Consider the following 26,803-nt stretch of genomic DNA (forward strand, 5'->3'; position numbering starts at 1 on the left):
AGCTGCCTGGGTAGTCTCCAGGGTTTGGCTAGCACCCGAAGAGCAGAGAGGCCTAGCATCTTCATTGCATGGCCTTTACCCAGGAGATCAAGCCGCATCTCCTTGTCTATCTATCAGGGCTCCACTGTCATGAGAGGAGACACAGCAGGTCACCCATTACTCACCCCCAACCCAGCCCCATCACACCCACTCCCTGCGCAGGTAGTTTGGCAGGGCACCACACGTGACACCCATGGGGTGCCACGCCAAGGTCAGCCCTTGCGTAGCTAGTGCCCAGCTGCATCCCCTCGCAAGCAGGACGCTGCCACGGCTTTCCCCCCCGGCGCCTGGCCCACCTGAGTGGCATCAGGGTTGCTCTCCACCACGGGGAAACCGTTGTGGTTGGAGGAGGTGTCGCTGAGGATGTCCACGACCGTGCCCACCCGCTCAATCCTCCGCAGGCAGGTGACGGGTGTGCTCATGACCTCCCTGCGCGGAAGGGGTGGCGTTAAACACAGCTCCGTTAAACACGGCACGCCCCAAATTCACCCCCCCGCGCACAGGCCAGAGCTTGGCTGCCGCAGCCCTGACACCTCCTCACCCCGCACAACCCGCCAGGGACCTGGGCGGGGAATTCACGGTGGGCCACGCTCCTGGCTGGGGAAGGGGCTGGCCTGGTGGCACTGCGGGTCAGCGGGCACCGCAATCCCCGTGCTTCACCACCTCCGTTTCTAGCTCACATCACCGGCATGGTCAGCGGTGCCCAGCACCCCGTGAGGGCAGAAGGACACAACCCCAGACGTCCCCCAGGCCACCTACCTGGCCGTGAGTGAGTGAGACGTCACCGGGGCCTCCCAGTGCAGGAAGGGCACGCTCTGCAGCTGGATGTGCATGTCGTAGAGGCCCTGCAACGCGAGGCCAGACTGTCAGGAGAGGCCTGGCGACGCGCTGAGCGGGGACAGCCAGGCAGCACCCCCCACCGAGAGGCAGCACACTTGTCCTGGCGCCGGGGTGCCAGGTTCTGCAGCCACAGCCTCTCCTCCCCACCCTGGGCCCCCCATGCCTCTGCCAACATCCCCAATTTTGACCCACAGCCTCCTCGCGGCCCTGCCATACCCTGAATCCTCACCCGTAGCCTGTCACCTGGCCCCAGGCTCCCCACAGCTCTCCAGCACCCACAACCTTCACCCACAGCCTTTCACCCGGCCCCTGGCGAGTGCGGCCAGCCCTCACCTCCACAAAGTAGTCTCCCACGATCTTCGCTGTCATCAGCACCAGCATGATGGGGAAGCCGTAGGTGACGTTGCCCGTTGCCTCCATCATGATGACCGTGAGACTCAGCGTCATCCGCACTATCCCGCCTGGGAGAGGCGCCCAAGGGGTTGAGGGTTAGAGGGGCAGAGGGACACGGGGCAAGAGGATAGGGGAGTGCCCAAAGCCCCTCCATCTCTGCGCAGGGATTGGGACTGCCCACACCGACCGGGCAGCGGGTCCAGCTGCTCCAGGGACGCAGCTCACTGCTCTTGGCTTTGCGGGCAGGAACCAGGGCACTGAGCACCAGTGACCCACACAGCCACAGGGAAATGGGGCAGACCAGGGACACCCCAGCCCAAACTGGACCTCAGCCCTGCAGCATCTCCAGCTCTGGAAGCTCCGTGCTGGGCCAGGCACCACCCCAGGCAAGGACTAGCCCTGACTAGTGCCCCAGAGCTGCTGGGGCTTGGCGGTATCATCAGGAAGACGACAGCCAGGTTAAGCTTTAGCAACGCAGCACGGGCTACGTCTCAGCTCTGCGCCAGGGAACCAGAGGCCGGTTTTTCCGTGACGCCTTCCCTACGATACGAGAGGAGATGGCCGAGACTGCCAGCATGGAGCAACTCACCCAGCTGCGCGGCGGCTCCCATCAGGGCATACTTCCCGGGGTCGGCCCAGATCTGAGCACAGGAGAGAGAAGGGGCTGAGTAAGCCGCTGGCTCTGGGATACCCAGAGGTAACGAGGAAAGCGCCCAGCCCCGAACGCCCCTCCGAAGGCGCAGGGAGGGCCCGAGGCCTCCTGCACGGCCCAGCTGCTGGCCAACCTCTGTCCAGATAGAGCAAAGACCACCGTGCTGGGCTCTTAGCCAGCTCCATGCCCTTTCTCCACATACGTGGCTGCCCCACGGCAAGGGAGGAGGGCTGGGGGGTCGCATCTCCCACCCGGCGCCCCTTCCCACAAAACACTCACCGAGCCCTTGGTCAGGTAGGACAGGGAGATGCCGAACAGCCTCCCCCAGGCAGCGCCGATCAGCAGGGAAGGGATGAAGACGCCCGCGGACACCGTGAGGCCGTACGTCCAGCACGCCAGGAAGAAATACATCAGCGTGAACATGCCCAGGGTCATGGGATTGTAGGAGCCTGGGACGAGGGAGAGAAGAGGGAGTCAGTGCTGATCCGTTGGCGCTCCGGCAGCCCAACGGACGCTGAGCCGGGCTGCAGCCACCCACGCACGGACAACAGAGAGCAGCAGCCCCGCAACGCTCATTCCCAGAGGGGAAAGTCCTGCTCATCGGGTGCGTCTCCCTTCCAGCATTCCCCGTAACATCCACCCTAGCAGCACCAGCCTTTCAGACCGGCCCTTTGGGTTGTTTCTGCCTCTCTCAGGCTTCCAGCTCCTGCTCGGGAGCATCTGGCCTTCTCCCGGCCGCGCCGTGCTTGCGTTTCCCCGGACCTCGCAGCAGCTCCAGCGAACGCAGAGCCACACTGGCAGGACAGCGGCCCTCGGTCCTGGCTAACAGCTCAACAAGAGCGGCTCGGCTGCCACTGCGCTGGTCTCACTAGGTGGAGGTCCCTCTGCTCAGCCCTGCCGGCCTTTCCCACGTTAAACAGCAGCGCTGGCACCATCCAAAGCCTCTCCCATCCCACGGAGCCCGGCATCCACCTTCCCTCCATGGCGTGACCCACCGTGACCCATCCCCTCCCACTCCGGCATTTCCCAGCCGCCCGCGTGGCAACATGACCAACTTCGCAAAGTCCCGAGGGACTGCCAGCGTCAGAGGACGGGGTCAGGAGGACAGGGGTGCTGGTGGGCTGGCAGGGGTCCCCAGGGGTGTCACAGCCAGTTTGGGGGTCAGCTCAGCAGAGCAGACCCTGCAGACACCCTCCTTGTCCCGCAGCTCCCATGCTGCCAGGTGCGCCATCACACCGCCCAAGCGCGGCAAGACCCTGCCACGCCAGGACTCAGCCTACCACTATTTTAGGACCGCCAAGCCGTTCAGTCTCTAGTTTGAACGTGTCTTTTGCAACCTCACCTTGACCAAAGCACTGAGCCAGGAACGGGCTTGAGACAAGCCCAGCGCTGCAGGGAACAGCCCCGGGACACAGGACAGTTGTCACTGCTTAAAATGGCCAAGCTGCAGGTCTGGRCTATGAGTCTATAAATTCAGAACTGTCCATCTGTCGCCCACATGCAGCCCGGCATGAAACACAGACTGGCAGCCCAGGAGGCAGAGTGCACATTGGCGTCCCACAGGGTCCGAGGGAAATTGAAGCTAAACCTGATTTCTCAAGCAAATCCAAGCCCCCAAATCCACCTCCGCAGCCTGCCCAGATGGCAAAGTCATTTGGGGGCAAGAGGCCCTGCTAAGTAAGAAAACATCCAGGGATATTTCCAGGACGGACTCCAGTTGCTCCCACGCAACTCAGAAACCGCAGCTCGAGAACAYGCACGAGCAAAACCACGTCCTCATCCACAAGGTCACCCAGGACTACAGCCCTTGGGCTGAGCTCACAAGTGGCGCTACGTGCRGCACCCGTCCTTCCTCCCTCCACTGCCTTCATCCACCTGAAGGAAAGGAGCAGAAGTCTCTGTGGACATCAAGGGAAGCAACASCTTTGCTGTTAAAAATCAGGTTTCGTTCACTAGTACAAAGCGGAGAAGCCCGACCACCTCYTGTTTGCAACACTGCACAGAACAGCCCGGGAAGACACTTGGYTTTGTAAAGTTTGGAGCCCTCGTGGCGATGACGTTGCCACCTTCACTGCCTCCAAGGCAGGGTTGAGCACAGAACAGCTTGGGGCCGTAAAGCAGCTGTACCGCGTTGAAGTAAGCATTTGCCCCGCTCAGCAGCCCACCTGCAGCAGTGACCAAGCACTGACAGCAAGGGAGAAAAGTGCAAGYAGCAAGATGGGCACCAAGAGGCATCCTGAAAAGCCACCAAAGGATCTGCCCTCCCTGAATTCACYGTGGGGCTTTTGGACACTTTCGCGGCCTTTGCCATGTCCTGCAKCAGGGGTTTTGGACACACGGGGCTTCCTGGCACTCCTCCTGCGCATCCAGCCTGCTGCCCCACAGCGCAGTGGGCACCCTGTCTCATTCTCATACCACGAGAAATGGCCACTYACTTCCTATTCTCCCCAGCACAGCGCTTTGCCAGATCCCATCACACCCTCACGAGGCTGCGCTGATCTTCCCCCTGCCTTGTCCCACCAGCAAAGAGCTAAGAGGGAACCAGTCAGTCAGCACGCTCAAGCCCTGCCCCACTCTGCCTGCATCCGAGGACCCACRGACCTGGGGGATCATGGAAGAGGTTGACGACACTCTTCTCGGGCGTGTTGAAGAAGGCAGTGGCCATGGAGTTGTACTCTCCATCAGCACAGAAAAGCTGAGGTGGAAGAAAAGAGAAGCAGAGTTAGAGGCGGCAGAGCCAGGCTGCCCTGGGGCAGAGAAGGCTGCCAGGCTCGAGGCTTGCTGCCAGCCATGGAGGGGAGGGGACGAGGGCCAGCAAGGAGGCGATTCCTCTGCARCGAGCGCACCAACGTCACAGCATTTCCACCCAACTATTCTGCTGTTGAGGCAGAGAAATGCCAAGCGACACCRCAACCCAGGCGAGGCTCGCGTCTCGGAGCTGGGCGTTACAGGGAGAAGGAGTCCACAGAAAACTCCAGGATCTGGGATGTTCTTGCTGGGTCAGGGCAAGGGCATTACCATAAAGGAGGAAAAGTGAATGAAACCAGAACAAAAGAGATGTTTCGTTATGTTCCCAGGCCTGGTAGCTTTAGATATTTCTTTGCAGCACTAAGTAAGAGGCCCAAGAAGCGAGTTAAGGGCTGCAGGGCTTATCTGCGCATTTTCCACACCACCACATCATAGCTTCACCTCTGGGACAAGCTGCTAGGCTGGCTGGTGACTACCAGCCTGCCTGCACCTTCACCCCCGCCAAGCTAAAGCTCAGCTGAAAATATCACTGGCTGCTCTTYCAAAGGTTTCATCTGGATTGGCCTGCAGAGCCATGTGCTGTTCACTGCACATCAGGTCTCCAGCCCTACCTGGGCTGGAAGCCACTGACTACCACAGTGGGAACCAGCAAGGCCCAAGGCCACAAGAACCAGTGGGGTCTTGTCTCCACGCTCAGCCCTCAGCCTCCATCAAGGATCAGGGTCTCCCAGCTCCGGGGTGGCCATTCTCCAGCATCTCCTACCTGCAGGGGATAGGTCACTGTGCTCCCCTGGATGGGCTGGCAGTCTCTGGAGCAGTAAATCATGACGAACCCCACAGCCGCTGTCACCGCTGCGACCAGCATGGCCTCAATGACCTGGAGGCAGGGCCGGTGGATGTACCTGGGGAGTGAGCAGAGATGTGAGCCCTGCTCTGCCCCAGCAGCACCCAGGAACGCAAGGTGATGGGTTGCAAGCAAATCCCACGGGCCTGAGAGAATCGGAGGCCACGGCAGGAGAGGGAGAGGAGCTGCCAGCTCTGGGACAAAGTCATTAAAGCTGGTTCTTTGGGAGGCCAGGGGGCTCCTCTACCCGCTCTYAGCTGTGCACAAGCCCTGGCTTTGCTGCCAGCCTGGACCAAGGCACGCTGAGGGAGGAAGCCCATGGCACGGGCTGTCCTGGTGTCTGATGAAACCRTTGTGGGGAGCTGGGGGCCAGAGGCCAGCAACGAGAGCAGCTCTGCCCACCCGGCTCCAGCTGATCTGCCCATCTGTCCTGCWCAGAGCCAGGAGGGCAGAAACACCCACGGCAGGACAGGAATGGTTCCTGTGCCCGCAGAACTGGGTCTCATGAAGCCCCAATGAGGCGGGGTGTCCTGGAAGCCGCTGCGGGCCCCTCACTGGTCTGCTGCCATAGATGGTCCCTCCCCRAGACCACTAGGCCATTCCTAGGGTTTGAAAAGCTGGTGACAAGTAGTGGCAGTGCCAGACTGGGATCCGACGGCTTTAGCAGCTCTCAGAGCCCTGGCAGTAACATGGAAGAGTCAGTCCGTGCAGCGTTTGCACCTCTTTGGGTCCTCCAGTCGCTAAAGGGAAATACTTAGCGTGGTCAGAGCAAAGGTAGGATGCCGCAGGCCAAAGCCTTGATTGCAGGCAGCAAGAAGCACGTCGTATCTTTGTCCCCCAGCTTTTGACCACCAACCCATTTTGACCAGCTTAGTCACCCACAGGCTCTTACCTGATTCGAAACATCGTTAACCAGTAATTCAGGGCGTTGAACAGGGCCCCAAGGATCCCGCCTGCAAGTGCAAAACAGCAAAAACTCAGCACGCAGGCAAAAGCTCAGGGACCAAAAGGCCGGATTTACCAAGCAGCTTTACTCTTGGTGCTTCCTGGCAGGTCCCCACAGCACTTGCACAGCACCGGGGCAGAAGGAGCAGAAAGCAGCCAGCACCCGCGGGCCCAGCACCCAGTGGTCCCGAGGCTGAGGAGCACAGCCAGCTTTCCAGGCACACAGGGAATATGCACCCTCTTCTCCCTTTCCATAAGGGCAAACCCAGCTCTTTTCTCAGGCCTTTTCTAAAAGCAAGGGACTGCCCACAACTGCGGCACTTTGGAGCACAGAGGTTAAGGGGTCTCAGGATCTGGATCCAGCCCCTGTAAGCCCCAAGCAGCCTCTGCTCTAGAGCTTAATGGATTTCCCAGTCTCCCCAGGAAAATGGATCCAAAAGGTCTTTGTGTCCAGACAAGGAACAGAGGAAATTATTCAGACTAATTGAATTGAAAGAGCAGAACTCTCTTACCAACTACTCCCATAAATATGAAGATCGGAATTTCCTGGATTGTGTATCCCATTTTCTGGAAGCAAGATAGACACAGGTTTCAGATCTCCTGCACATTTGCAGCTGGTCACTGTCTACTCAGACAGCATAAGCCTGCACCCGTGAGCAGCACAGGGAGCTGCCACAACTGCTCCCCTGGACACCCCAGAGACCTGCGACACCCTCCCAGCACCCAGTCCAGCAGTGGCTGCAGAACCACCCCTGCTTGCACTCAGTGGAGCCATGATCTAGCTGGACCCCAGGGCCTGCTAGGGCAAAGCCCAGATTGGCCCTTGGGCAATGTTATAAGAGGGACTGATGGCCCCAGCTGCCCTGGGTTTCTTCTAAACCCCTCAGAAAAGCCCCCCAGAGACATACCTGTGCCATACCTCATTATCAAACCTGCCAAAGTTGATGAGCCCCGGGCTGGAGAGATCCCAAGCATTGCCATGGTAAACACTCAGGACAGAGTTCAGAGTGAACGTAGAGATCATGGAGGCAAAGAACTAGACAAAGATGCAGCTCAGGGTCACTGCCAGATGTGTCCGGCACTGCTCCCCCATCATACGCCCTCCTCCTTACCCCAAGCCACCCCTTGAGGACCTTGGGCAGGCCTGGGCAGTCGGGACATAGCAGGGACAAGGGGCCATGTTCCTTATGGCACCACACTGGGGAGCTTACAGCAACCATGGGCTCACTCCTTTCTTTCATCTCTCCACTGTCCTGCAGCATGGCCCAAGGCAGCTCCCTTGGAAAAGGGGTCAGCAGCCTCAGGAACCAAGATCCAGATCAGCCAGGTTCAAATTCAGCCCACAGTGGCCAGGACACAGAAGGGGATTTGGGATGCCCTGTTCCCCAGGATGCATTAGACAGTCACCCGGCTGGGGCAAGGATGGGAAGAGGCACACAGCTGCTGGGGCATCCAATCCCAAGGGCCAGCACAGCCTGTGTTAAACAGATCAGGTCTTCCTGAAAGTCACCGCAACGCAGAGGCCTTGCGGGGGCAGAGCTCCTGAGGCTCTGGAGGCAGGGGAAAGGGCTAGTCTGCAGACACACAGTTGGTCAGGACACCAGAGGTCCTCAAGTGGGACCCAACGAGCTGTGGGGTTCTTGGGCACAGACACCCAGAGCCCCTAGCTTATTGCTTCTGGTTTCCAGCACTTACAATTCTCCATGTCAGGAACTGGTTCCAGAAGGAAGCCCCTTCCTCCAAGCTGAAGAGGACACCCCCTGCAAACACAAGATACGAGCACCTTTGCAGCGGGCACATGCCACAGCCCCTTGGCTCACAGCACAGGCTGAGGCAACTGCAGCCATCCCAACCCATGCACCCCATGTTGGCCCAGACCCTACAGGCTCCAGCAAAGAGACCGGCATTCAGCTGAGCCCACCCTGCCATCAGTGACTTACTGATCACGATGAAGTCCCGTCACTGCCCCCTCCATCCCAGGGAGGTGACATTCGACACCAGAGATGGACAAGCCCCCTCTCTTCCCAAGACCTGCATCATGGGGCAGGACAGCTCATAGTGGGGCCAGGCACTTTGCAGAAGGGCCTGCTGGTTGCTGCCGAACAGCRGAGCAACTGTTTCCCTTCCCAATTCCGGAGTTGTCAGAGGATGACAGCACACCAGTTTCAGTCATTCATGCATTCTCACCACGTATAATCTGACCCCCAGGCAAGCATTTGATTCAGAAAGTAAGTGCTGGGCTCTCCTGACCCTGCTCCCTCCTCCCAACCTGCCTGGGAAAACCACCAGCTCTCCCAGATCCCACCGGACGCTTTTTCTATGAAAACGCTCTCCCTATCTGTACTGCAGAGCACCCTGCTGTCACCTTCTCCGTAGACCCAGGTTCCTGCAGTTCTCTAGGCAGATCCCTGCAGCTGCCCCTGTGCAAGTGGGAGCAACCTGCTAACAGGGCCTGCCTGCAGGGACTGGTCAGCATCAGGACAACGGAGACACGTACCCACAGGAGCACCAAATGCAGCCGAGACACCAGCAGCAGCTCCAGCTGAGACAAAATCCCTCTTTTCTGTGTCTCTGCGGAAGTACTCGAAGATCTGAAACACCAAAGCAAAGGCAGGTTCAGGACTGGCCAAAGGCATGAGCTCAGAGGAGGAGGCAGGCTGCTAGGCAGAGCTGGATGGGGTCAGTTCCCAGCGCCAGAGGTCTCTCGGTGGGGCTGATGAGCTCAGGYTGCCGCAGGACTCCGAGGATGTGGGTAGGTCACATATGACCATGCACCACCAACATGATCCCAAGGAGCRGCCCTGTTTGGGCATGGATGGGGGCACAGGAAGGGATTCAGGTAGCACTGATGGGAGGCCAGAGCTCCCTTTCTCCATCCAAGCTCCCTCCCAAAGAGGTCAGAGCTCCACTTCCCCAAGCCAGGCTCCAGCATCACCGAGCTGGGGTCCCCAGAAAGGCAACCAGGCTGCGTGCTCTGCATGAGCCGACCCGGAGCCAGCATTTCTGAAGCAGCCGCAATCCAGCTCACCACAGAGCACGGGTGGTCCTCAGCTTGTCAGGGAGAGCTGCCAGCTGATGCTCACTGACGTTGGCATTGCAACAAGGAGAGCTGACTACACAGAGGAAAAACTGTTCCACCAAGCCCCCCCTGCTCCTAGGTGTAGAGCTCTGTCCACTTCTCCTTTCCAGAGCTCACATCCCTCAAACAGGCCAAGATCTTGCAGGTGCCATCATTTGGTGGGCCCCACACCACAGCAGAGAGGTAAAGGCCCTTTGCTGGAGCTCACAAGAGCAGTTGGAGCCTTGTGGTGCTTGACTCCCCGCTGGGGAAGTCCCGAGAGGAGAGCCATGGCAGCTGGAGCACCTGCAGCAGCACAGCCCCTCCGCTCTTCCAGACCCACCTTGAAGTCTCGCTTCAAGGACGTGGATCTTCCTTGCGAGATCCCAGCAGCAATCACCGCCCCTGAGTGAATCATGGGTCCTTCCTACAGACAGAAAAGCGGAGTTAGACAGGAGAAGGAGGAAGACCTGGCTTCCCYGGGCTCCATGGGAGGTTTGAATGCCACTCACCAGGTCACAGCCCTGAAGAAGCCGGATGCCAGCGTTCAGCCACCCAGCGGCATGCTAGACTTGTACCAGCTCTGTCTGTACAGACCTGGCCCAAGAGGATTTCCTTCCAGGAAACACAGACCTTGCGTTTTTCCCCTACTTCTTCATTCTAGTGGCAGCTCCTGTGGCCACCTCCTGATCCCACCAGCAGAGAGGGTAGGGGCTTACAAGGGCTGCTTTTCTACAAATTCAGGAGATTTCTCAAGCAGCCTAATACCCTAGCAGGCCAGCAAGATCCAAGGCAGGCCACCCTGGGTTCCCCGTCTACCATGCAGGAGGAAAGCCACACAGACAGCCACAGGCTGCTCTCCTGCCCACAGCTGAGTCACGTGCCAGCTGGCTCAGCGGCGCCGCGTGCCCAGCAAGTCAGCTTCCCTGCCCCCTGCTACTGCCCGAGCCCAGCCACGCTGCAGTCGTCCGGGCCAGCAGAACAGGGAGTGAAACTGGGAAGTCCCTGCAGGGCCACCAGCCTCCCATTCCCAGCACAGCGCCGGTGACGCAGGCTGCGGCACGYGTGCCCAGCAGCAGGTACCAACACGCCAGCAGCGAGCTGGGGAGCCCTTTGAGCACCTCACCTTCCCAACGGCCAGGCCTCCGACCACCGAGAGGATCACTCCACAGACTTTGATCACCAGGGTCTGCAAAACAGCAAGAGACACAGGACACATTGCAAGGGCAGCAGGAATGCCATGCGCTGCCACACTGGGACACTAGACCATGCTCAGGATGGACTGCAGCAGCCAYGGGGGACACGCAGACCCAAGTAGCCAAAAGAGCAGGAGCCAGAAACCCCAGGAAACTTCTGATTCTCAGCCCCACATCAGTGCCTGTTGCGACAACTGGGCTGGCCAATGTMCCCACCTGCAATTTTCTTGGCCAGCTCCTGCTCAGCGCAAAAATTCCCCAAAGCTGCCTTTCCAGCCACTGCCTGGCACTGAGCACAAGGGCTGCAGGCACCAGCGCAGCAAATTAAAGGTTTAACTGGGCAGCACAGGAGGGAACAGCTACAGATGAGGGCAGGGCAGGAGGGCTGCCACAGCTGGGAGCCCAGGTCAGCCTTAGCACGAACAGGGAAAGCCCCACGGCGCAAGGACACGACACACTCAGTCCATCCATGCAGCAGCCCACCCAGGACACACGCATCCCACAAGCTCCCACATCTTACCTTCAGCCGGACAACGTGTGGGATCTTCACACCATTGAGATAGCACTTGATCTGGGGAATGCCACTGCCGGCTGCTACAGGCTGGGGGCACAGGGAGACCATTAGCGGCCGCTAAGTATAGGACAGGGCACCGGGGACCTGCTGGCCACCTTGCCCCCATCCCTCAGCATAGAGCACACCACACGCTTCCTCAGGGAGGATCAGAGATGAGGCCGAAGCCTATCTAAAGGCTCTGGAGACAGGCTTGAGGGAGAGGCTCCCATCACGCTTCTGTGGACATGCTTCCCTTAAGGGCAAACACAGCAGGGATAAGGAACCAGCTGGGTTCCTGCAGGACACCAGGGTGTCCCCAGCACTGCTACCCCTGCTACAGTGACCAGGCAAGAAGCTCAGCGCTGTAGAAGGCTCACACTTGACAGCAGTGAGTTTTGCAGGAGAGCAAGGGCAAAGCAGCAAGGAAGATACTGCTGACTCAGAAAGCAGCTCCATGCAGAGCAATCGTCCACATCCCAGCCATAATCCACCTCCAGAGATCATCAACCAGCTGCAAAGTTCCTCTTGAATGTGTCTCTGAGGTGCTTTACCAGCCTGCTCTCTGCAAACACTCACGTACATGTGAAGTGGAGAGGCTGGGCCAGGTCCAAGGCTTGCGTAAACAGACACAGTTCCTAAGAGCTGTGCCTACTTCCAAGACCGGAGTACACCTCCCTGCTGGTTCCTTTGCCCCAAGTTGCTGGGGCTGCAAATGAAGGGCAGCATGTCCTGCCAGTTCAACACCCGAGGAGAAACTTTATACCACAGCTGGAGGCATTTCCCTGCCAACACCAAGGAACTGGAGGTACCAAGAGTCAAATCAGCAGAAACGCTATTGGCGTTACACATACCTGCATGTTTTCTCAGAAGCTTAGCAGCTCCCAGGGCAGCCCTAGTCATGCCCTGAGGGCAGACTGACCCACACGGTTCATAAATCCATTCCAGGTGCAGCAGGTTGTGCTGCTGGATTCGGACCTGTGCTAGGACACGAACCTGCTCCCTACCCTGTACAAAGAGCTGGGGCAGGAGGCACAGGGGCACCCCCACGCTGGCCAGCTCTGAACTCTTACCTCTACGAACGCAACGATAACGGAGCCCACCATCACCACACTGGCGTTCAGGGTCGCCCAGAGCAACAAGGAGAAAGACAGGCCCCCTTTCTCTGTGAACTTGTCGATGTCTGCAGAGGTGGCTTAAGGAAAGGGTGGTGTCAGCTGGGTAACATCCCTCCCACCACAACAATGTGTCCAAGGTGCTTCTCAGTCTGCTGATCTGCCTGGCTAGAGCCAGGGCTGCTGCAAAGGGTCTCTTCTGCTACTGGGGTGCCCAGACGCAGGTCAGCACTGCAGAGCCACCTGCCCCTGGGCAGCAGGACCCACACTGGTGTCACCGAACCCATGCAGACAAGCACTTCCCTCTCCCCCAGCATCCCTCTCGCAGCCACCAGGAGCAGAGAACGCAAGACATCTCTGCAGCAGACCCCATAACTCCCAGGTAGTTAGGAGCTGCGGCTTTGTGCTGCCTGCTGCTCCGCATCCCTGGGCTGGAAGGATACTGTCCTTCACCACACGGTACTTCAGCCCAGCCAGGTTCTCCACCACAATATCAATGAAGCAGGCGACGAGGCCGGTGAGGATCCCAATCATGGCACAGATGACCCAGCGCTTGATCTCCACTGTCCGAAACGCCTGAGAGAGCAGACAGAAGTGAGACACTGCTGCCACGCAGCCCCGGCGCGCCAGCCCAGCATACACGGTCCCCAGAGCAACTCAAACCCACCCAGCAACATTCCCCAACGTGAGCCTAAGGGAAGGCAGTTCTCAAAGAACTGCCCCGGTAAAACCAGCATAGACTGATCCAGGATCGCAAAGATTGGCCACAATTTACCTATCTTAAGCCAGCACCCAGCGCCCTTGTCCCTCTGAGGGATCTCTAAACAGAAGACATGTTTTCCCAGCTCTTCTGCCTTCATCAGGTCTCTCGCTCAGCAGATTCTCAGCGAGTTTCTCACTGGACTATTGATTCCCAAAGCCCTCAAGGCAAGAGCTCCCCTAGTTTAAATGCTCTGTGCAGCTCTAGAAATCCCTGCTCARTGGCCTGCCCCATGCAACTTGGAAATGTCCCCATGTGCACCTGGACTAATGCCCATTTGAACCTTCCACTTTACCATGCTGGATTTCTGCGGTAGCTGGACACCCTGCTGCCAAGGTTTTGTTGCTCATTACAAACTGGTTGTTACTGGTAAATCAAGCACAACTCAGGCGCTGCTTCCAAGCATGAYCTTCCTGCAGTGCAGAGAAGCCCACCAGCTGCTCAGGAAGCAGCCAGGCAGCAGGGGAACAGCTTCTTGAGGCCTCACCTCAGCAGGGCCATCTTGCCAGGGGGCTTGTCAGGATCTGTGAGCAACCAGGTCACGGCCACACTCACCGCATGGTTTATCCTCCTTTCCTCCTCCAGGAACAGCTGGTTTTCACTGTTGTCATAGTCCAGGCTCTAGTTCAGAAAAGGGAGATGCCATTAGTGTCTAATGCAAGCAAGATGTCTGCGCTAGAGGAGAGCTAGCTTCAGACCCCCATTCCTGCCCCTCCGCATATTCCCAGTCCGGTTCCTTTTCCTCCCTTGATGCTTTCCTTCCCTTTCCTTCCAAAAATCTCTTCAAGGGCAAACAGGGATCTTTCAGACCACTTCATACCAGCTCGGCAGCTGTAAGCCACCACGCCGGCTACCCCAGCTGTATCGCCTGTCACTTCTCAGAGGGCAGCTCCCAAGGGGCAAGAGGTCGAGCCGAGGAGGAGAACCGGGCACCCACCTCATACTTGAGCGACAGCAGTTTCTCGTTGTGGGGGATCTCGTTGGGATACTGCCGAGGGAGCTCCGTCTCCTAGAGGACAATGATATTCAGGTCAGGAGAACCAGGCCCAACCTCTGATGACCCTCCCCTCGCACCGGGGCTGGTCACTTGCTCCAGCGCCGGAGAAGGTCTCTGATTATTTGAATATGAAAGACACTTGCTGGAGGGGCCTCGGTGCCTCGTTCTGCAACACTCAATCACCAGTTTCTGCAGAGCAGCTGTTAAGTGCAAAAAGTGTCAGTGCGCACACGTTGGCTGGGCACACGAGCCCTTACCAAATCCACATCCAGCCTTTCCCGTTTACTGAAGATGCCCCAACACAAGTCACCCTGCACAAGCACTTCCCTTGCCAAGAACAGGAGGTGGGAAGGCGGGAAGAAGAGAGCCAAGAGGAAGCACCCTGCGATCAGAGCTGCCTGCCTGGCCTGGGAGCAAGCTGCCACTGCTCCGGGCAGCCCCGTCTGCCCCCGGGGATCTGCCTCCCACCTCAGCACCACCAATCCCCACTGCAAGTCAGGAGTCAGGGCCCCAAAGAGCACACCACCAGCTCCAAAACTGCAGTCATTTCTACATCTCCACCTTCTGTTGGCTGCGTTACTTCAATTACTTGAAACAACATTGACTGAAGGTAAGCAATGAGGGACACCGAGGCAGGAGTGCCATAACGCTGGGACCACATTAACACTCGGGACAGGCAGGGAGGACCGCAGAGACACAGGCCCCAGCGCAACCTGCCCGGGAACCAGGATCTGGGATGATTTTCCACCAGCCCCATGCTGGTGGCAGATTTAAGCTGCCTGGTTTAAGCTTTCACATGTGCACCCAGCCCTTGGCAGCCTCCTCCCCAGCCCCAGAGCAGGATGTTTCRCTATGGGCATCGCAGTCATGTGTAAGGCAGAGCAAGGGAATGGGCAGACAGAGGTTTTCCACAGTCAGGTACTAAACGCTGCCATTTTAATAAATTGTTGTCCTGGTGTAATTTCAGAGTTGCTTCATGCTCCCAGTGGAGGGCAACATTTCACCTCTCTGCAGGAAATTCCTTCAGGCTAAGGCAAGGAGCTATTTCGAGCAGGCTTGCATTTTTGGGCAGAAACCAAATTCTGTTTTCCAAGTGTCTTCAATCATGTAAGCTTTTCTTAGCTCCGAATTAGGGCATTTGCCAAGGTGGCAGGAGGGGCCCCAGCGGCACCAGCATAACATGCCCTTCTCCAGGCACTGCATTACAACTACAGTCAAAGCTGATCCAGCCTTTTCTCCAAGACACTGAATTAAGACATATTTTATCCCATGTTAAGATTTTCACAAGAAATATTTAGCAAAATTCTCCTTCACGTTTGTGCTTCCAACAGCTCCAGAACTAAGGCAGGAGCATCTGTGGAGAAAGGATTTTCAGGCACATGTCATGGTGGGGAATAACTTGAAACTTGAGCGTTTCCACAGGAACAAGACGTGCTGACTGCCGCTTGCCCTGTCCTGGCAGGGAGCACAGCCCGGACGCCCCTCTCCGGCCGCTGTCGCACTATAACCAAGACCTGCACAGACCCCAGCCTCCTCTCACGTGGTGTGGGGACACACACAGTGGGGTTTGCTAACCAAGGATGGCTCCTGCACAAACGTTAGGTATAGACACCCACAGAGGAGCCTGTGGGCTTGCTCTAGGTGAATGTGGCTGTTCCCACCCTTGCCTTCACGGCTGAGCAGGGACAGTAAGCAACTTTAAAGTCAGTCAGGAGGTCACACTACAATAAGGAGGACGTGGCCCATCATCCCACCCATTTTTGCATTCAAGTGAGACAGCAGACCTTGGGGCAGGACGAGACCGTAGTGTACATACGGCACCTAGCACTGCTGTGCCAGAGGCTGCCAGGATATGGCTAACCAACACGGCAACGACAAAAGCATCTCAGCACACGCAGAGAGCACCTGCGTCCTAGCAGAGCTCAGGGCAGCAATTCCCTAACTGCGCTGCAGCCCCAGGCCCACGTGAAGCGTCAGGTATGAGCAGTCACACTCCCTCTCTGAGCAGCTCAGTTAAGCACAGCACTGTCCTCTGGACGAGTCCCAGGTTCAGATGACAGCAAGCAGAAAGCCCTAAGTTGCTCAATCATCAGACAAGTGTAACACGAGGAACTGCACCAGCAGAACACCCCGAAATATTCTGGGAGGTCCTGCACCCTGTTGGCGCTGCAGGACTTTCCACTTGGCACTGCTGCAAGAGGAACTTCCCCACGGTCACAGACTGCTGCTGCTGGCCTGGAAAAGCACAGAGGACCGCGACGATTTCAGGCCAGCAGTACTGCTGAAGGGGAACCTGTGAAGGTCAAGGCAGAGCGGCAGCAGGCTCCCTGTACCCAGCCCAGGAGGAAGTGCTGGCTGGCCTCCCAGAGCACAGGGCCCTCCCCAGCCACCCATGCTCCACCTGCGGTGACGACCCCTTTGGTGCCTACTGAGGTCAGCCAGATGAAAACAGAGGGGAAGCTAAAAAAAGAGAGAGGGCAGAGCCCAACAGAGAAAGCACAGGGAAGAAGGGAGACCAAGCCAGCCTGAGCTGAGTCCCCAGATGTGTCTTTGGTAGCTTCTGATCCTCCTTCTGCTTCAGAGCTCCAACGAGCTCTTCAAACCATAACGACTCCCCTGGGGTTAAATGGGCCCTTGTGCTTCCRGCCACCACTTGTCTTCTGCTCTCCCCTGCCACTACAGTGCTCAGCCCAGCAAGATCTCTGGACGATGCTGCAACCACTTGGTCACAGTGGGCACAAGCACTCGGCCTTGAACTGGTGGGAGGAAACACCACAGCGCTCTCTTCTCCAGGATGGCCATGCAGGAGCCCTCGCAGGACAAGTGGGGGATGTGAGGAGAAAGAGTAGCACTTTGTGCCGTTAATGGAAGAAGGCAAGGGGTCTCCTACGGGCTGACGCTGCTGCCCTGGGAGCGTTTCCCAGGGGTTATTTCACAGCAGGGAAACTCGGCAACTGCTAGCCCCTTTCTGTGCCACTCACCAGCTCACGGACGTCCTCATTGAGATCCACATTGCTCAGCTGCCCAATGCGCAAGAAGGAGGAAGGAGTGAACTAAGAAGAGAAGGGAAAATGAGGTCAATTCATGGATGCGCCATGACCACACRACTCAGCGAGTCTCCGCAGGAGGAAGGAGCAGGAGTGCTTGGCGGCTGGCTGGCAGGCACGCAGGTGCTCGTGCTCTCCCACCTCACACTGAGCTCCACCAGGCTGCCCTCGGCCAGAGCCCCAGGAGGGGCAGCACATAGGAACGGCTGCTCCTGGAGGTGTCACCAAGGAGCCCGCGGAGCTGTGCAGTCTTGTCACAGCCACGTCAACCCAAATGGGACCTGCTACCTCAAGCTCCCCAGGAGGGTGCATGAGACAGCAGCAATCTACTGGGGTTTGTGCAAGCTGCTGCAACCTCCTAGCTGGCAGAGCCAGCTCACCCCAGGGAAGGCGCCAACCAGCAGGGGCTCATTTAGGACCAGCAAGTGGAAGCCCTGAGAGCTGGTGACAGTCAACAACAACCTACTGCCTGGGGACAGAGCATCCCGGAGCAGCAGCTGTGCAGTCAGCAAAATGACCCATGCCAAGTGGCACGTTTCACGCTCCCTTGGAAAGCGGCCTGCTTAATTCGGAGATAAATGGCTACGCTGCTCCAAAGTGAGCCCAGGCTCCTTGGGCTGAGTAGCCTCCGACTTTGCAACCCTCAAGAGGCCAGAGCCAACAGGCTGCTCCCGTACGCTGCAAACGAGGGTCGGTCACTTCTCACCTTCCAGCTGTTGCCTTGTACTTCCCTCAGGYGGGATCCTATGCACATATGTGCAGACACACACACACACACGCACACAAAGAGCTGCTGTGCTTGGAGGGAGGGTCCAGACTGCTCTCCAAATGCAGTGATGATGAAAGTTGTCCTATAACCACTCAGACTTTCAGTTTCTGCCCATAACCACTGGAAGGGAGTGGGCTGCGGCAGGAGGGACAAGAGGACATGGGTGCACCATGCCCAGCCCATCTCCAGAGCTGGAGCACTGGGAACCAGAGCTAGTTTGGGAAGCACCTCCAGGCTGGGAAGATGCTTCCTCCGCACCTCAAAGAGCTGCATCAGCTTATACCACCTGCACCCTGCCTTGCCCTTGAACCCAGGCAAGGTCCTGCTCTCTACAACTACATGCTGGGATGCTGTTCCAGTCAACAGGGTCCTCACACCCACTTACTGTGGAGAACAGGAGAGAGGAGTGGAAAACCAGGGATCCCAGGAGTTTGGGTTTCTGCCTCTCCATCGTCTTCCCCCCTGCCAAGCTTTCCTGCCCTGGCCAGGAGCTGCATGGGGCGCCTGGAGAGCAGAGGGAGAAACCACCCCACACTGAAAGGGGCATCTCTCCAGTCCCAGGAGAACCCCAAACCCACTGGGGCTGTTCCTCAGCTTGTGAGCCAGGCCAGCAAATAAGGGATGGCCCACAGCACGTTTTGCTCTGCCACCCAGTCTGCAGGAGCAGTTCCCAGCCAGGAGAGACGAGCACATCAACGCTTTCATCTCACTCAAATCTCTCGGCACATCCGGGTCCACAACGACGTCTGGGCCAGCTGCCAGCAAAACACACACAAGAGGAAGCGGAGCATGGTGTTCCAGCACAGCCTCAGAGGCACCAGCGCATTTCGGAGATGGGGCCAGCACCATACCAAGAAGGAACAGTTACTGCTGAGCGTCTCGCTGGGGAGACAGGCTCTCCTTCTGCTGGAGAGCACTCAAGGTTGTTACTGGCAGCGTAACTGTGCAACACAGGAGTTTTTCACTATTTTGGGTACCTCTTTTAGCTCCCAGCCAACAGAGGCAATGGCCTGGGCTACGACTGAGCCAGGCAGGGCCACGAGGAGCCCCAACCAAAATCAGCGTTCCAGAGTCTCTACCAGCAGCTGAGCTGCTGTCAGCCCTCTGCTTCCTTCCCCACTACCGTTGTGAAACATGGGGATGCACAAGRGTGTGAAAGCACAGTCACTAAATACAGCTTAAACACCATTTCTCAACATTAAGATCCTCCTCTGTGGTGCCTCAGCACCTCCACCAGCCCTCTTCTCCAGCTGGAGAATAAACGAGCGCCTGCGAGCAACAGCAGGGTCCTGGCACATGGGGCTGGGAGGTGGTGAGCCAGCAGATCCCAGATCAAGCCCCTGCTGCTTTAATCCCCCACAGATCCTGGCTGGAACGTGCAGGCCAGAGCAGCCTGGAGCTGCGCACGTCACCGCCGATGAAGAATATCCCTTTGTGCTTGCAGCCTGACCTATTTTTCCACTTCTCCATCTGTTTCAAGTTCTCATTTGCACTCTGACCAGCAGCTGGGTTTTGCCCCAGCTTCTCACTCTTGGCAGCGCCCTTTCATTCCCAGCAGCCTGACCTGTGGCAGGCAGGACCATCCCCCAGACACCCCAGGGCCTGGTCTGGCTGCCTGGCTCACATGAAAGACGCGATGGAGCCACAGGGCTAAAGAGCAACAGCAGATCTTCCCACAAAGGGGCCAAGCACAAGAAGCTCCAAGGGAACTGCCCAACTCCACAAGTTTTGGACATGGGTTTCCTTAGGGCAGGCTGACCTTTGGTTCTGGCCCATCGCAGCTCCACAATCCCCCTCTAAAGGAACTGGGTTGACCCTTTGGAAGAGTCACCCAGACTTGGCCAGAGAGGAGGTTGCTGGACTGCCCACGAGAAGCTCAACTCCTCTATTACATGGTCAAATGCTCTTCCCTCTCCCCTTCCCCCTGAGCTCATGCCTTGCTGGGGCTGCAGCATCACATGCACCAAGCTGGCTTAACGTGACTTATGCCCTCTCACTTTCCATCATCCCTTCCACACCCTCTCCACTACCACAAAGCTGAAAAATAACCTGGGGTGAGAATATCTCCTCCCCAAAGCCTGTCTTAACCCCAGGCTGTTAGCCACACAGCGGACATCGCTCAGCCCAGCRAAGGATGGCAGGAGCCACTCGCAGCACTGATGTGGGCTCCTACGAGCCACACACATRCGAAGCTGTCACCTCCACGAGTGGACGGGGGGAGCAAACAGGGTTTACACAAATGCAGAGTCAACAGCTAGGAGCAGAAACTGCCCATTTCAGTGCCCTTTAGTGCCCAGCTGCTCCAGGCACATGCAGGAGTCCCAGCCAGGCCTCTAGTTTCCTAGGAGTGTACAGAGATCACGGTTCTTGCTCTGAAAGCAAGCAGGCAGCTTGCTGCCAGGAGCAGGCATTTTTCCAAGAGCATCCCTCCACTTGCTTTTAGGAAGCAAAAAGATTTAAGGGTCCCATTAGACGCTCCGCATCCAGGCCAAGATCAAAGCAGTGAATTCACAAACCTGTCACTCATCCTATCTTCCCCGCTCACACCTGGGGCCAAACCTCAGGCAGATCCTTCAGCAAGCGATTCCCATGCCAAGATGGGAAGAGCCTTTAGGGGAATCCTCCTCCCGCTAGTCCCAGGAATGAGCCCATTCTCTGCAGCCATACAAGACCCTGCATTCCCCTTTCACAATCCTCGCATGCACCCGGGGTCTGCAAGGAGACCAAATGTGGCTGAACTGGTAAAGCGCCCCACCACCCATTTCCAAGTGCAGAAAGACCCTCCAGGAGCCACGGCACAGCTGCTCTTTCCCTACTGCATTGCACTCCAGCAGGAGACAGCCACAGACGAAGGAAAGGGAGCAGCATTTAGACCTGAAGCTGAACTTCGTTATACAAGCAAGAGATTTTTTTTTWAATGCGACACAAAGAAGCCCTGCCCCCCTTTCGCCTAAATCCTGGCCTCAGCCYGGCGTTCAGACTGGCTGCATCTCATTTATAGCAGAGGGCTGGCTCCCGTCTCACCCAGCACAGAAATCACAYGCCAGGAGAGCAGGGAAGAGCTACTGCCATCAGCACCCGTCTTTCATAAAAGGGAAAGGGAGGAAGATTAACGACAGTAGGATGCTTGGGCATGGTTCAAAGATTTATTTAGCACATGGATAGCGCTACCCTAGCTTGGATGCTCTTCAAACTCAGGCTGAGACAGCCACTGTTCCTGGGCGTACACAAGGCTGGTGCGACTGCGGTACAATTATCTCCGCACAACATCGCGCACCGTTGCCAAAACCCAGAGGGCGCAGACAGATTAACAGCTCTCTCCAGTCCTGATGCATAGGAAGCCCCTCCGCGAGGGAAACTCTCCGGCTAGCTGAAGCTGCCTCTGATAAAGGCGGGTGAGCCACGATGTTACCCAGCCCTTGCAATCGGCCTGTTTGCGTGGTAAAGCCAATTCCTCACTAATTGTGAGCTCTGCAAAAAGATGATTCAAGTCTTGATCTGGCCTGCTGGTTGGGTCAGTACTGCCTAACATCTTCGTTAACGACCTGGATGATGGGACGAGTTCACCGATAACACCAAAACTGGGGGGAACAGTTGATGTGCTGGAGGCCAGGGCTGCTCTTCTGAGGGCCCTCAACAGGCTGCGGAAACGGGCTGAAGGGAACCTCCCGCAGTTCAGGCAAGGCAAACGCAAAGTCCCACACCTGGGACCCAGCGGCTAGAAAGCAGCTTTGCTGAAAAGGCCTTGCGGAGGGCTTGGTGGACAAGCTGAGGAGTCAGCAGCGTGCTCCTGCAGCAGAGAAGGTCGACCACGTCCCAGGCCGTGTGAGCACGAGTGCTGCCAGCAGGGCCGGGGAGCGATCCTTCCCCTCGGTTAGGCACTTGTGAGGRCACCTCTGGGCACTGCACTGCGCAGCAAGGCAGCTTCTACTTAGATGTTAGGGAAAAGCTCTCACCCTGAGGGTGGCCATGCACTGAAACAGAGGTCCAAAGGGGGCGAGACATCTCTATCCTCAGAGATGCAGAATCTCTGCTGGACGTGGCCCCAAGCAACCTGATCTAACAGATCTGCTCTTAGTAGGGGCTGAGCTAGAGACCTCCAGAGGCCCCTTCTCACCCTGTGAGTGGATCCAGCAGCTCCCTCCAAGGGCAAGAGCAAATTCAGGATGAATTGCAGTAAGAAAGAGAAACCTAGCTAACAGTCTGCAGCACCAGGTTCTGCTCAGATCCCAAAAGGATCATSCCAGTGATCAGACAGCAACGGTGAGTCCAGGCCCCAGCACTGCTTTGGGGTATAACAAAAGCACACTGGTAGGGGCAGGAGATGCCAGTACAGCTGCCAGCGTCCCAGGGCTTGGCTTTATCTGCTTACGGCAAGCCACAGGACCTAACTTAAGCAAACGTAGCTGGCCGGTATTTCGCAAATTTGATAAGCCGCACCACTATGCTTGATACCGTGATGTGCTTTACTTCAAAGCAGACCAACAACAAAGCAAGCCCAGTTTGTGAACAGTACAKCGACTTCAATCAAGGCTATCTAAAACACTTGCAGAACAAACACCGACTGTGTACACAGCAAAATTCTAGCGCCTCACCAATTTTGCTCTGAAGAACCATAAATAGGGACAATTTGACTCAGCTTCGCAGCTGACTCCCACGTGGATCAGCCAACGAGGCCATTCCCTGCAGGACCTCATCACCCACACCCAGTGACCACCGTCTAGAGAGAAGATGCCCTCCCATACTCCCTGCCTTATCACCCCCCTGCTACACACTAACGGGCTCTGGAAGCACGTGGCTTTCCGTTATCAATGAGACGAAGCGCACAGTGCAAACCACATCAAGAGCCCATACCACACCATATTGCACAAGAAAGGAGAAGAAAGGAAGGAAGGAAGGAAGATTTCCAGTCCCCAGGGCCCTTTTGGTCCCAGGCACCTCTAACACACATGCATGCGGTGATCAGCCCCAGGTGCGTGTTCAGAGGTGGGCAGCAGGATGGCTCCAGTCTGCAAGGCTGCGTCACTGGGTGCTTCGTTAGCAGAGGAAGCCTCGTCCCCAGCCGCAATGATGTATGGGACAGCCAAGCTGCAGGTCTTTTGTAGGCTCCTTTCTCCATCATGTAAGTACAGTTGTGATGAGCTTCAAGCCACACAGCCATCCCAAAGCAGGAGTGCGCAGCACACTGAACGCCCAGACAGCCCCAAAATGCACAACGCTCCCCACAGCGGCACCAGGGGAGAACAAGACCCCTCGTCTCCAGGCTCATAGGGGAGGGAGAAAGCATCCAGGCTCTCACCACGATGTCGTCACGTGCCTGTGATTTTGCTACCACACTCGTGCCGACAGGCGTAGGGCTGCGTGAAATCAAGGCCTCTCCTTGTCCTTCAATCCGGCAGCCCCTTCTCAGCCAGGGGGATCGGTGCACACCTTTCCCTCCAGTCCCACCTGCCTTTCTCCAGGCTCCTTTTCCCAGGCTTCACCTTCTCCTCCTCTGCAGAGGAGCAGCTCAAGGTTAAAGTGGCTCTGCTCAGCATCGCTACTCCCCCGGACGATGAGGACACGAAGCAGAAGCGACCAGACTTGCTAGAATAACTCGGGGAAGCTCCTGCCCAAAGTTGCCTGCTTTCCAAGAAGGTCAGCTCAAGGCCTGATGCATCCCACAGCACACAGGCAAGGAGGCACATCCCCTCGTGCTGGTACCCAGGGGATGCACAGCCTGCACCCCACCCACCAGCAACCAGGGCTTCTCCAACAGACTTYTCTTCCACCACCCACTCCCACCCCCTGCCAAGATTATCTAATTGCAGTAAGCATGAAAATCCACCCAGCCTCAAAGGCAGCATTTTATTTCCTGTTACTTGTATTTAAAGAAAACAAAAACTGGCAACATGCACAGACTAAAAATAATCCTGTAGCAGTTCACAGATACGAGCCTCCCATCACGGTTTCACAACTGCTCAACAGCAGGCCGAGGGCGCATTACTCAGTTTGATAAATCCCCTGCCCACACGGCCCTTTTCAGGCACCCTCTCAAAATCCATTTACAAGGTATTTTGGTACAAATGCAGAGTACGTCCTTCACGAGCAGCGAAGGAGAAGTAGTTTTTTCCGAAAAAAAAACCTTAAGCTAGTGATGGAACTTGGCTGCTCTTACTAAAATTGTCCACCCACTTTTCAGATTGAGAATCAATACGGCAGAGGCAAGATTCAGGAACGTGGGAGTAGGGGCAGCCCACGTGCTCAGACGCACATGATGCTCGCAGGCCCTGTACAGGCCTCTCGCTTCTTGACACAGTCCAGATGGGCCCAGCAGAGGCTATAAGGTCCCGACAAGAGGGGGAGGCTCCGCCAGCTCCGGAGCAGGGCTCAGCTCCACTCCCAGCAGGCTGGTGAATGCAGCCCCACAACAGAGCGAGTCYTCGGCCACAGTCCTGTAGCGTCCCTCCTATAATCACGGTTATCCAGACAAATAGTCCTTTTTGAGCCTCCACCCACAAGCTCTCGATCTCAATCTCTTACAGCAGTTAGCTGGGGAACTAAAGACCCGTGTTTCCTTCTGTCATTTTAAGATCACTTTCATTTCCATTAAATGAGCATGTGAGAAAGGGAAGAAACTCCCCGGTAAGATTTTTATTCTATTACAATGGCCCCAATTTAACAGCCTCCTGCGAGCTAAACGGCTCCAGTCTCTCTCAGTTTCTCTGCCAAAGGTGTCCCGTCTTCACTTCGCAGCCTCCCAGCCTTGTCTCTTTGAGCTAGCACACCCTGCGGCATTGCCTTCCTTAACCGTGTAAGTGGGCCACCAACAACGGCTGAGACGCAGCGAGGTTCCTGGTGACCCCGTCCCTTCCTTACACATTTACAGGGTTGTTTGCGGCCCTGAACGGCCGTAGGCATCGCAAAGGGCTCCATGGAGCTCTGCGGCATTCAGGTCGGAGGACTGTCGTGGTAGAGAAGCAGCTGGGTATGCTTAGAAGCAATCTAAACGCTCCAGCAACGATCCCAGCCACTGCCAGGTTGGCGCCACTGCCTGGAAGCAAGTGTTTTCTGTCCATCTGTCGGTCGCTCCCGCTGCGTGTTTGGAGGCCCGGCAAAGCACAYGCTGCCACGCTTTGCTAAGGAAAACGCCACACGGCGCCTCGTCGCCAGCTGCCATCGGCACAGCTGGAGCCTGAACCGTCCGCACCGCGAAGGGACGCTGTGACAACAAACACACAGGCAGATCAGCAGGGACAAGTCTCTCTCAGTGCAACACCACGGTCCCTACTGCAGGCGGCCTCCGGCATGTCTTCAGAGCCACCAAAGTCACCTTCCTGAGGACCCACAGCCAAGAGATCTAGTTAATCCTTATTTTAACACGCTTGCAGCTTTAGACCTGCAAAGTTCACCGCGTCRTCTTTAAAGCTTATTTTACTTTTACATCAAAACAGTTGCAACAGTGCAGCCAACTCGTTCCAGGCAGCCATGCCCATCCCTGGCAGAGCTGAATTAGAAGCTTCCAGCCTAACGAATTCCGCATTTCCCTCTAATTAATTGGCTGTTCTAACTTGCCCAGGAGCAAGGCAGCACAGAATCGTGCTCAACAAGACGCACGCTAATGGCTGCCAAAGGYTGGCACTGGCAGCTCTCATCCACGTTCAAGTCTCCCAGCAAACTTCTCAGAGGAAATTCAAGAGCATCGTTTCGAGGCAGCCCATCTCCCACACRGCGCTCACACAAAAACGTCCTGTGGGCTCAGGCTAACGTCCCCTTCCACTGGGGCTGGCCCAAACTAGGGCCCAGCCCAGGCACCGCAGGGCAGGCAAGGCCCTCCAGGCCACCGCTCAGCTTTTGTAACAGGCACCAAGWGCCCCTGCGAGAACCACGCCGTGCTTCAGTTAGCCGCATTGCACGGAGGGAAGAGGCAGCTACCCAGAGCGCATACGTAACAACCTCGAGTTACACCAGAGAGGAGTCATGGGATGAAATTAGTTGTCCTAAATTAATTTGTAAGACAAAGTTGGCATCCCTGTACCTATAGCACGGCCCACCCCAGACCTGCCTTTTGCCAGCGCAGTTCCTCACATACTGCACTGTACGAGGTACAACAGCGCACAGACACAAGCCGACTGGATGATCYAGTGTTTAAAGGCTGATCGGCACCAGAGCAGCAGCTCGCCAGGCCACAGGCTCTCACAGAGCTACCCTTGACGTGGGAATCAAGACAGCAGCCACAGCTGAGCACACGGACCAGGAGCTGCAACACCGACCACCCCCACGCCAGGATGTCTCGCACGCTCTGCCAGCGGTCAGGGCTGCGGGAAGGCCACGGCAGAGCACACGCTCAGCACACCGTCCTGGCAACCAGGACTGCTCCAGACCTCTGTTTCCAGCCGCTGCTCAGAGGTGTGCAAGAACCACCCTGAGCGCACAGCCCACCRTCCGCCAGCACGGCCTAGGGTGTCCCAGTCACCCGCAGACGTGGGTATGTAGCAAGAGCCCGTCACAGCACCCAGCTGCGCGGAGCTCGCCGGGCACCGGCGCCGTACACCGGGAAGCGGTGGCACACGGAGACCGCCGTGCCCCGGCACCCGCTGCGTGAATCAGACCCTCGCGCTCAGTTTTTCCCCGTGAGCGACGCAGCAGGCTGCAGCCCGAGCCGGGCTCCGGTTCGGCTGCTCCCCGCGGTAGGAAACCTCTGCTCAGCGCCGGAGCCCGGCGCAGTTCTGCTTTCCGCCAGGCCTCCGGCTTGGGGAGCCCAGCGGAGGCCCCGGCCTCGCCCCCCCCGGCCCGCGAGCGCCGCGCCGCGCCCGCACAACGGCCGCCGGTTACACGTTACCGGGGGACCGGCGCCGCGCTGCCCCCACC

At 57.3% G+C, this 26,803-nt stretch overlaps 1 protein-coding gene across 1 annotated transcript in view; it reads right to left on the reverse strand.

Moving 5' to 3' along the window:
* Positions 1 to 18,404, reverse strand: part of CLCN7 (chloride voltage-gated channel 7) — a 20,865-nt gene extending 2,461 nt beyond the window's left edge. The window contains exons 1-21 of the mRNA XM_026065216.1: positions 18,339 to 18,404; positions 17,119 to 17,190; positions 14,078 to 14,149; positions 13,696 to 13,761; positions 12,824 to 12,956; positions 12,339 to 12,448; positions 11,236 to 11,316; positions 10,646 to 10,708; positions 9,863 to 9,946; positions 8,959 to 9,052; positions 8,157 to 8,221; positions 7,381 to 7,497; positions 6,974 to 7,028; positions 6,409 to 6,469; positions 5,436 to 5,574; positions 4,526 to 4,619; positions 2,204 to 2,373; positions 1,862 to 1,913; positions 1,213 to 1,340; positions 799 to 884; positions 336 to 468 (exon numbers count right to left, since the gene is read on the reverse strand). Coding sequence (XP_025921001.1) covers positions 336 to 468; positions 799 to 884; positions 1,213 to 1,340; positions 1,862 to 1,913; positions 2,204 to 2,373; positions 4,526 to 4,619; positions 5,436 to 5,574; positions 6,409 to 6,469; positions 6,974 to 7,028; positions 7,381 to 7,497; positions 8,157 to 8,221; positions 8,959 to 9,052; positions 9,863 to 9,946; positions 10,646 to 10,708; positions 11,236 to 11,316; positions 12,339 to 12,448; positions 12,824 to 12,956; positions 13,696 to 13,761; positions 14,078 to 14,149; positions 17,119 to 17,190; positions 18,339 to 18,404 — 1,941 coding nt within the window. The remainder of the gene's footprint in view (positions 1 to 335; positions 469 to 798; positions 885 to 1,212; positions 1,341 to 1,861; positions 1,914 to 2,203; positions 2,374 to 4,525; positions 4,620 to 5,435; positions 5,575 to 6,408; positions 6,470 to 6,973; positions 7,029 to 7,380; positions 7,498 to 8,156; positions 8,222 to 8,958; positions 9,053 to 9,862; positions 9,947 to 10,645; positions 10,709 to 11,235; positions 11,317 to 12,338; positions 12,449 to 12,823; positions 12,957 to 13,695; positions 13,762 to 14,077; positions 14,150 to 17,118; positions 17,191 to 18,338) is intronic.
* Between the last annotated feature and the right edge of the window lie 8,399 nt (positions 18,405 to 26,803).

Source organism: Apteryx rowi, unplaced genomic scaffold (assembly GCF_003343035.1).
Source record: "Apteryx rowi isolate R43461 unplaced genomic scaffold, aptRow1 scaffold_225, whole genome shotgun sequence".
Lineage (NCBI taxonomy): Eukaryota > Metazoa > Chordata > Aves > Apterygiformes > Apterygidae > Apteryx > Apteryx rowi.